Source organism: Phodopus roborovskii, unplaced genomic scaffold (genome assembly GCF_943737965.1).
Source record: "Phodopus roborovskii unplaced genomic scaffold, PHOROB, whole genome shotgun sequence".
NCBI lineage: Eukaryota > Metazoa > Chordata > Mammalia > Rodentia > Cricetidae > Phodopus > Phodopus roborovskii.
In genome coordinates, this window is record NW_026126629.1 from 9,867,253 (window position 1) to 9,877,726 (window position 10,474).

The window sequence follows — 10,474 nt, forward strand, 5'->3', positions numbered from 1 at the left end:
CTGGGTGCACAGCAAGTAAAGAAAGGACACGGCTACTTGGCAATATGTTCTTAGGACTGACAGTGGTCATCACATAGGCTGTTTCCCCTTGTTATGGCCAGAAAGACAAAGGGTACATGAACCCTAAAAGTAACAATGCTTTCACAGAGAGGACCTAGCTAGCCTGTCCCTGGAGTATAGGAAGTACCCAAAAGTGTTAGTCTTCCACTCTTCACCAAATATAGCTCCCTGTAAAGGATCACACAAGAGGCAAGAACACGTTAGAGACTGAGGCTGGACTCAAACAGGCAAGTTTTGTACCACTTAGTGACAATTCATGGGGAAAAGGAATTTCATGTTTTGATGGCTGAGATCAGTGACCACTACGACACAGATATGGTCCTGTCCATCTTTGGTCCTTCAACAGGGAGGGATTTTCTGTAGTTTTCCACAGTTCACTCTGACTTAGCACTGTGCCCTGAACAAAACAGATGTGACCTTGGCTCTGTGCTTGTCTGGCCCCTGGTGCCTCATGTTCATAAGCATCTGCTTATGTCCTCATACCACAATGAACTCCACTCCCCTCAGAAAGAACAGTTAACACTAAGCTTTGGAAACAAGTACCGAATTTTCTTTGGAAGCAACTGACTTCAGAGAGCAGCCCAAGAGAAGATGGAGGCACTAGCTTGCTCAGGCTGGGAACTCGCAGACAGCGATGAAGGAAGCTTGACAGGATATGTCATTCCAGACCCCACCCTCTACCATGATGACACAGTCCTCCCCTGAGCCATGGTTATTGGGCTCATTCTTTTTCCACTTGCTGTAGGTGAGTTTCCCCCCTGTCACGTACATGAATTGGCCTTCAGTCACCTCGTCAGTGATGCCTAAGTAGGCATTGCCTTTGGCCACTTCTTGGATGGCCTGGTTCTCCTCAGCATTCCTGGGAACAGCCACAGTGCCTCGGAGCTCAGTGCACAGAGCCTTTACTTTGGCAAAGGGCATAGTTTCGCGGTTGGTCACGAAGAGCTTCTTCCCAGACTTTTTGCCCATTGAGAAGGCATGCACTGAAATCAGAGATGAGGTTCACTCAGTGTGGAGCCCAGCCAGGATCTCTGAGAATCTAGGGCTCTAAAAAGAAGGCTCAGGTCCAATGACACTAGCCAGAACCTATGACCAGGAACACCTACAGAGCCAGGGAAGGAAGGGCTCCACAACCTCCTGAAAATAGCATGACCCTCATGGGATAGCTCAGCATTAACACCACTGCCAGTCAAAGGCAGATAGCAGCACAGGTGACACAGGGTGGCATCCCATTTAGACACCAGAATAAGGGAAAGGCACCAATAGGTAAGGACAGTGGGTGGGGAGCAAGCCACAAAGATGTAGGAGAAAACACTTTCTTCTTGCTGCTGTCTGCAAGCCGTGTGATATGGAGTGAGTTGTTATACTTCCTGAAGTATAATATCTTTCTTAAAAATGTGTTGCCTCCCTCCCCCCCCACCCGTGTATGTGCATACCGTATTTTTACGTGAAGGTCAGAGAACAGACAACCTTTGGGAGTTGATTAACTTCTCCCACCCTAGGTTCTGGGAACTGAATTCAAATCATCAGGCTTGTGTGGCACATGCCTTTACCCACTGAGCAACCTCCCTGGTGCCAAGACAAGCATAATATCACAACCAAAATTGGTGAGGAAATGTAATGAAATATTACAGGCAAGAGCCATGCCTGCACAGACCTGTGGTAAAATAAGTGTTCGGAAGGGTTACCCGTCTGTCACTCTCCCCCAACTCTGCATTCCTCTGTAGGAAAACTGGGGGCTGAAGGAAAACTTACACTTCTTGGTGTGCTCCAGTTCAGATTTTAACATCCTTATCTCTGCCTCCAAATTCGAGACCTTTGCCTCAAGGGCTGCAAGAGCATCAGGAAAAGGATACTTAGTGACAAGTCTTTAACCTGGAGACTCAGACACTGAGGCAGGGGGTATAAAAAGCTCATAGTCTGAAAAGAAAAGTCAGTAGGCAATGCCATTACCATGAAAATACAAGGATCTGTTTGATTCCCAGAACCTACATAAAAGTTAGGCACGAAATCCCAGTGCTGGATGGACATAGATAGGTACAGACAGGTGGATCCCCGGGGCTTGCTATCCAGCTAGCCTAGCCTACTCGGTAGGTTCCAGGGCTGTGAGAAGACCTCTGGATTACACACACACATGCACACACATATGTATATTCTTCACATGTGTCCTTGCACACACATGAGTGCACACACACTGTGCATGAATATTTTATATGCACAAATGGTAAGGCTCACTAAAAAGTAAGCGTATTCCAGAAAAACATGAATGCTAAAGAAGCAAATGGGAAAAAATAGTATTGCTGCTTTCCCAGGTGTAAGATAGTTACCCTAATGGCCTGTTAATATAGCTCTCCTCCCTTTTTTTAAAAATGGAGTGCTTAATGTTCTAGTATTATAGCAACTTGTAAAAATTTCTCATACATCTGTGATTTTTCTTGGTGATTCTTTTTCGTTACTGGTGAATTACCTCTCTGTTCTTTACATGTATGTGTTCATGTGTAGGTGCACATGTGTGTGTTGGTATGTATGTGTATATGTGTAGAGGCCAGAGATCAACCTGGGATATCATTCCTCAGGAGCCATCGCTTTTGGAGACAAGCACTCTAGCTGGTCTACCTCAGACTAGCTGACTAACAAGCCCCAGGGATGTGCCCATCTCTGCCTCCCCATCACTGGGATTACAAACCTGTGCCAGGAGGAGTGAGTTGTTGTTGTTGTTTTGTTTTGTTTTTAATATAGGTGCTTGGGGTTGGATTTAGATTCTCATGCTTGTCAAGCATTTCACCAATGGTGGCACCTCCCAAACCCAGGTAAACTGGGTTTAATTATTTAATTATTTAATTATTTTAACAGACTGGTGGACAAATATGAACAGGAGAGCTGCCAGTTTCCCTTTTGTCCTCATCAAAGTTGCTCTGTTTCACGCTGAAGCAGCTGCTGTAGTATTCCTCATTCTGACAACTTTCATACAATTCTTCTGACAGTAGACATGGGGGAGGGGCACATTTTCTCCCACATAGCCTAGAGAACACACTGGACTTTCATCAGAGTAAAAGCTAACCCCATGTCATAGGGAGAACTGATGGGGGAATGGCCCCTTGAGGGTACTTGGTACCAATAAGACCCAAGGGACACTGAGTCAGGTTGTAGCATTGAGCCAGTGAGGCATCGGGCAGGGGCAGCTCCCACATGGCCTTCTGTTCCTACCTACCACCTCCATCAAAGCTAATCATGCTGGAGTAGTCTCCTACCTGCACTGTGTCCATGATCCCCTTTTTGGCCTTTTGCTCCTGGAGGTCCAGGAATTCCTACATTTCCTGGAGGCCCCAATTTTCCTGGAGGGCCCTGCATGCCCCTGAGCCCTTGACCTGTTGGGAAATAAAGGTAGCAAGACCTGGTGACTGTTATTCACTCTCAGATGTTCAAAGATTGATTCACATCAGCTCCAGAAAAGAGCCAGAGAGCTAGTGATTGGTGACTCAGAGTAGACAGATCTTTCTGCATCCCAGGTCTGATTGTCTGTCCTGAGGGACAAAGCCTCCGCACAGACCCCTGTATGAAAGTGTTGAGACTCAAGAGAGCTGTTAGGCACTGTTGATTGGGGGTTAGTAATACTGTAGAGACCATTCTGAAGGGAAGAACACCTGCCACAGTGAAAGCCAAGTCTCCCAAGGTCCCTGAGCTCCATCTCCAGGGACACAGGACAGTTTTCCGCTGAAGGTAAAGGTGTAGAAAGTCAGAACAGAGTACCCCATACCTGGTTCTCCTTTCTCTCCTTTGGGTCCATCTCTTCCATCTCTGCCACAGGCTATTACAGAACACGTCTTCAGGGTGTCCTCACAGGTTTGTGGCTTTGATGACGATATGCCCACCACACACAGGAGAAGGATGGGGAGTGATGGGAGCAGGAGCATGGCCCTTACCTCAAAGGGGAGAAAGTCAATGAGATGAATTGCACATTTGGTTCACGGCGCTCGTTCTTAGTTATGGCACCCCACACCCTGGGCTCAGGACAGCAGCTATGAGGGATATCGTACCCCCTGTCTTTGACCTACTGAAAGTAGATCACACCTGAAGCAAAAATAAGAGTCAGGTCAGGGTTAAAACTAAGGAAGATGCAATAGAAAGGGGCCTTGTTCTCCCAAGAGGCCCTGAGTCCCTGTGGTGAGGTGAAGCACACTTCACCCTGAGAGCCTATAGACTGAAAATTTTAAGCCAGCCATGCTGGCAGGAATATAGAATGCCCAGTACCCAAGAGACCCTGGATCTCTGTTTCTTGTCTCCCTTTTTATTTCACAGGAGTTCCAGTCCCCCACATTTTCCCTTCCCCAAGGATCCTCAAACTAGACTATAGAGAATGTACCAAAGGGCCCATGATGTCTACTTCTCAGCCAGATACGGCTCATATTTCAATAAAATGCCTATCTTATATGCTTATGCCTCACCTACTCTCAAACTTGTGGTTATTTCCCCACCATCTGGTCGGCATCATGCACAAATCTCTAGTTTGTGACAGGCATTTGAGAGAGACAGACAACGCTCAAAGTGGGGCCTTCTTGGGTCATGGATCCGTTACACAGGAAATGTCTCTTGGCTTGAGATCCTACCAGAAGGCCATTTCTGCTAGGGAGAGCTCAGGCTCCTACAATGCCTACTCACCGAGGACTGGGGGTACCGCCACCTGCTTCTTCTCCCAGCAGAACTCTCTGTGCTGTCCAGGTCTCACTCTGAGCCACCGGCCTCTCAGGGCTGTCCCTCTGCTTTGTCGTACCTCTAATCCCAGTATCCTTGGTCCTGGCTGAACAACTATTGCACCTGCCCTTGCTTAACCTGCTCTGTCACTTCCCTTAACTTTTGCTTTTTCCAGGACACAGCAAGAGGTGACCAGCTTGAAGACATCTCCCATGATCACATCCTTCCCCATCTTTCCCTTGTTGAGATTTTGTACGTATTATTTTACAGTCCTCTAATCACTGGAGACCATTCATGGTCACACACAGATTGGACATGTGGTGGCACCACCCCTCCTTTTGCTTCTATTTTTCCCTTACAAAATGACTGACCTTTAGTTTGCATATGGTCAAGTAGATCTAGGAAGAACACAGATAGCCCAGATCTGAGAGAGATACAGGCCTAAATAGACCTGTTGACCCCACTAGACCCTTGCCTGGACCTTACAAACTTCAAGCTGAGAGGCCAGACTCCAAACCCAGGGCCCACCACTTTCATCCTCAATTGACTTACTAGTGTTTTCTTTGGAGCGAAGGGGTGGTGGGAAGGAAACTTCCCCTCCAGTCCAGCTTCTGGTGGTTGCCTTCTCAATGCCAGGCCTGTTATCCTGGTGACCAGGGACTAAGCTGGCCTAACCTTCAACTCCAGATTAATAAGCAACTATGTTGCAAGTGGACAGCTGTGCAGATCTTGTGGTATCTCAGCTCAGTGCTGTGTAGTTGTCTTAATACTCTTCTTCTTACCAGATCTCCTCTCATATAGCTTAGATACTCTGAGCCTCTAGAACCATGGGCTCTTGGCATGGCTCCATGAAGATATTCTTTCCATAGGAAACACTCATGAATGTTGTACTAGTCAAGCATTCTCAATCAGGTGTGCACAGGTTCAGATGCACGTGCACCAGCGCGCATAACTCTCATTAGTTGCTGTAACTAGTTTACCCCTCCATTTGTGTCCCATTTATTACAGGACTAGATGAGGTCCTAAGTCACCTCCCTCCTCACTCTTCATTCAGAGCATGTATTAAATGTCTCCTTCAGGCATGTTCCAGACCTAGGCACAAGAGGAAAGGAATATGGTTTTTAAAGATTTTTTTCTTCAGGGGAGGAGGAGAGGGTGAGGGAACTGGGATTGACATGTGAAACAAGCTTGTTTCAAATTTCAATAAAAAAAATTATTGTAAGTTTTTTTTCTTGTTGTTTTGTTTTTTGTTTTTATTTTTGTATATAGATACTTTGCCTGTATGTGTATACACCTGTGCATGATGACTGGCCAGGGGAGGTCAGAAGAGAGCACCAGATAGCTTGAAACTGGAGTTACAGACAATTGCGAGCTGCCAGAAATGATGGGCACTAGAAACTAAGTCCTCTGTGGGAGCAGAAAGTGAGCCATGTCTCCAGCCACATGAGAAAAAAAAAAGTATGTAGATAACCAATTCAAAGCTGAATGCGACCATTGGCACCACTGTCTGCTCGGCTCAGGTGTTCCTTCTGTCTCTATGTGTTGGTTGTTATATAGATTTCAGCTGAGATAGCTTAGGGTAAGGGGCTTTCCTAACCACTCAATTATGAGTAGCTACTATGTTGATAAATTTTAATTCTATTTTTGCTTATTATTTGCCCGTATGTGAAATTGTTTCTTCGGTTGCCTATTTATTGACTACCCCAAATCTCTTTTGTTGTTGATGATGTTTGTTTGTTTGGTTGGTCGGTCGGTCGGTTGGTTGGTTGGTTGGTTGTTTTGAGACAAGGTCTCTATATAGTCCAGGTCACTATGTAGACCAGGCTGTCCTTGAACTCTCTGAAATCCTCTTGTTTCTACCTACTTCACACATTTTAAATGATAGTGAATGAATAGGAGTTTTGTTCTCTTGATGCTGTGGAGAACAAACCTCTCCCTGGGGCACTGGGGCAGAAGGTAAATATTGTTACAGCATTATAAATACTGTTAATAAGTACCACTTTTAATGTTTATTTTATTTTAAATAAGCTAAGATATTGGGTAGTAGGATAACTTGATTCCCTAATTGGCAGATCTTCCCCTCCATGGTTGTTCCCTAAGCCATGGACTATAAGACAAATAAATGCCCAGAAGAACTTTCATGATACCAGCATAAGCTTGAAGAAGTGACATTGCAACCACATATGTTTGCTGCTGAGCCACAACTCTGAATCTCAAGGCATGCTCTTAGCTATGACGGCTTCACATAGCTCCTTTTTGCTGTAAGTCTAGGTGATACCCTATAACCATTTCTACTCAGGCTAGGTGGGGACCACTTTTCATGGTGACTCAGTAGAAGGCCTGTGATAGGGTAAATATACTAAGGACCATTGTGATTGGAATAAATGTAATGCCTTATCTGTATGAGGGATTGTGCTGATTACTGCAAGCCACGCGCTTCATTTGTCTAAAGAACCATTTTTACACACCCTTTTGACTATTTAAGCCAGATTTGTGGGCCAACTGGAAAGCACTGTCCTTCACAGCCTCCCCTGCTGTTTCAGTAAGGGCTTTAATCCAGTGTTCTCTTCTTGCCTTCTTTTCATTTTTATCATTCATTACTATAGTGTGCTGAGCTGGTAACACAAAGGCAGAAGGCGAGGACTAGGATGAAGGAAGGCATGGCTGCAACATTGGTAGCAAAGTTGTGGCAATAGCAATAGTAATGGGAGGCAACAGAAGCAACCCAGAGAGGAACGTGGGCAGAGATGACTCAGAGCAGAGACAATGGAGACAACTAGGTCTGTAAAGAGCTGAAGATGAGCCACTGTAGGCTCTGGTCATTGGGAGGGTTTCAATGAACTACTAAGCCTTCATGGCCAAGGATCCCAGACACTGTAAATCTGAGAACTGAAACACTAGTTGCTATCAATGGCTCAGGGTCCTGACATACTGGGCTTGTATGTTGCTATGGGACCTGTATGAGCACTGTAATATGAGAAGATCTAAGCTACTTCTGTTTGCTGCTAAATGAAGTAGACAATGCTGCTAGAAGCCAAAAACTGACAATAGCTGGTGTTGGCCCCTCTGATGGTTAAAGCCCAGAGTGATAAGCCATAAGTCTCTTGCTTCTAGAGTCTACAGTAACAGACCCCCACCCTTCAGGGTTTGAAGTCTTAAGGCTCTGGTCTGCCCATCTATATGCTAGTTCTTGGATGCTAAGGACAGAGGATTGCAGGCACTAAAAGGGCTTTACCCTGTCTGCCCATGGTTTCCACACTAAGTGGAAAGAGGACCCCAGCTAGCTTATTGGTAACCTGCCCACCTGGTAGAGTGCCCCCAAAGTGTCAATGCTCAAGAAAGATCTGTGAAACAGGCGAACCCTCATCAGCATGTCCTTGAAGCAGCTCTTCTGGCTTCACTGGCCCACCTCACCAGTGTTGATACTTTCCTTGGGCAGGAACTGCATACAGTTCACTTGTCCCCAGAGCAGAAACCCAGTCTGGGAACATAACAAGGACCCAGTGAGAGAGTAAGGAAAGAAGTCTGGCACTAACAGACCAGGCTGAGGCTCCTTGAGCTTGGGTTTCCAGAGAATCCAGGGCTTGCACTCGGAGGCTGATCAAGTGGCCGGAGCCCTGACATGACCTTTCATGCCTGACTTCCTCCAAGCTCACATCCACTCACTGAAACCTTTTATCTTACCAAACAACCTGAGAAGTTTGCTTTCCCCACAACAGAGTGGGCCCAGATCATTTCCAGTCACTCTCTGGTTGGTATCTTGGCTACTCATGGGCCATCAGTCCATGATTACTCAAGACACCATGTCCCCTCTCTACTCCTGTTAGAAGGAGCTCAGCAGGTACCTAGAAGAGCCCTGTTTGTTAAGAACACACCTTTCATGGCTATGTTTTTCCTTGTTGGTAAAAACTTCTGAGCCCATAGGCTGAGAACACAGCTGGCATTTACTGAATGCAGCACACGGGTTGATCGCTCCCAAAAGTGGGAGTTTAAAACTTAAAGGCTTACACAAAACCCCACTCTAAATATGCTACAGACTCTGGAAAAGGTGATGCAAGTGGGGGAGAGGAGAGCATTGTGAGCAAAGAAACAATAGAAGAAGATCTTGATCTGGTCTGTAAAGCGGCACATGCTGGTGACCAGTGTGCTTGGAAGACTGAGATAGGAGGGCCATCCTGGACTATGTAGATAATTTCTAGCCTGCCTTGATTGCATATTGCAAAAAAAGGAAAGAAAAAGAGGAAAATGATTATATTAATGAACTAAAATAAGAAAAATTTAGAAATCATTAATATAAATAGTTGGCAGACATGACAATGGTAGTTTGAATTCTTGTTTCTATACTTCTGCTTCTTGCCAAAGTACATTACAGAGAGGGCCACTTGAGCCCCAGGAGTAAACATTCAGCTCTTTTGATGTTTGACTTGGCTTTATGACTGAGCAAGTTGGAAGAAAGCAGCAGCATCAAGGGTGCTCTCAGGTTAAATGTGACCTATTATGTTTCTTCTCCAGCCTTAGAAAGAATATCTTGCTGGTAGCCGTTACCAGCAGAGTAATCGCATGAACAGAACACAAACTCACCTAGACCCAACATATGCAGTTGAATCCAAACAAGTTCAACCAATATTTTCAAAGCTCAGCATACTCTAAAAAAAGTGTAAGCTGAAATGGTGACTTTATCAACTAATTGACACATTACTAATGACTATAGAAAGAGTATAGTAAATAGACAAATCAAGAAAGAACTGGAATATTATGTTGATATAGATACTCTTGACAATAATGCATTTATGTTATGCTCAATGGACTTTACAACAATCTGGAAATCATATAAAATTGATAGTAGAGGTCAATTTAAAATGATTTAACTTAGCCTAAGGAATGTTAGTTGACTGATAGGTTATTAATCATAAAGTATTGAAAAAAGACATAAAAAGTCACTATCTTATTCATCAAAAAGCAAAGTTTTAAGATTAGTTTTGTCAAATATTTAGTGATCATTTTCTCTCATGTAAATAACTGGAATTAATTCTTTAAAAAATTGACTATTGACCACATCTGCCCATAGCTCAGGTAGGCCATCCACACATGGACCTTCCCCCACTCTCTTGGTTCCCTTGGACAGACATTCCATGCCCAATGATATTTTGTCTTACTCATGGATTGGTGCCCATCCCAATCATCACCTAAAAGATTTCCTCTAGCAGGTGATAGAAGCAGATGTAGAGACCCACACTCAAGCATTAGGTGGAGCTCAGGGAAACCTGCCGAAGGTGGAGAGGATGGTAAGGATTATAGGAACCAGAGGGGTTGAGGACTCCAGAAAACACAGCCCACAAAATCAGCTAAACAGGGCTCATAGTGACTAAAGGCAATCACAGAGCCTGAGGTAGGTCCTCTACATATACCTTATGGTTGTTTAGCTTGGGTTTTTGTGGGACCCCTGACAGTGGGACTTGGGGGTAACTCTGATTCTTTTGCCTGCCCTTAGTTGTCTTGTCCAGCCTTGATATAAGGGTTTGTGCCTAATCTTACTGAATCTTGTTGTGCCATGATATCCCTGTGAGGCCTGCTCTTTTCTGAAGAGAAATGGAGAAGCAGCAATCTGGGGGAGAGGAAAAGTGGAGGTGGAACTGGAAGGAGAGGAGGGAGAAGCCATAATCAGGATGTATTGTATGAGAAAACAAAACAATTTAAAAATAAAACCGCATTCAAATTATTA

General features: G+C 44.8%; 1 protein-coding gene across 1 annotated transcript; it reads right to left on the reverse strand.

Annotated features, from left to right (window-relative positions):
* Nucleotides 1-274: 274 nt before the first annotated feature.
* On the reverse strand, nt 275-5,401 carry LOC127238255 (mannose-binding protein A). The gene is made up of 5 exons (XM_051206795.1): nt 5,305-5,401; nt 3,818-3,983; nt 3,312-3,428; nt 1,816-1,890; nt 275-1,043 (listed from the first exon to the last, which is right to left on the reverse strand). Exons 2-5 carry the CDS (start codon nt 3,972-3,974, stop codon nt 670-672), a joined length of 723 nt encoding a protein of 240 aa, XP_051062752.1. The 5' UTR covers nt 3,975-3,983; nt 5,305-5,401; the 3' UTR covers nt 275-669.
* Nucleotides 5,402-10,474: the final 5,073 nt, after the last annotated feature.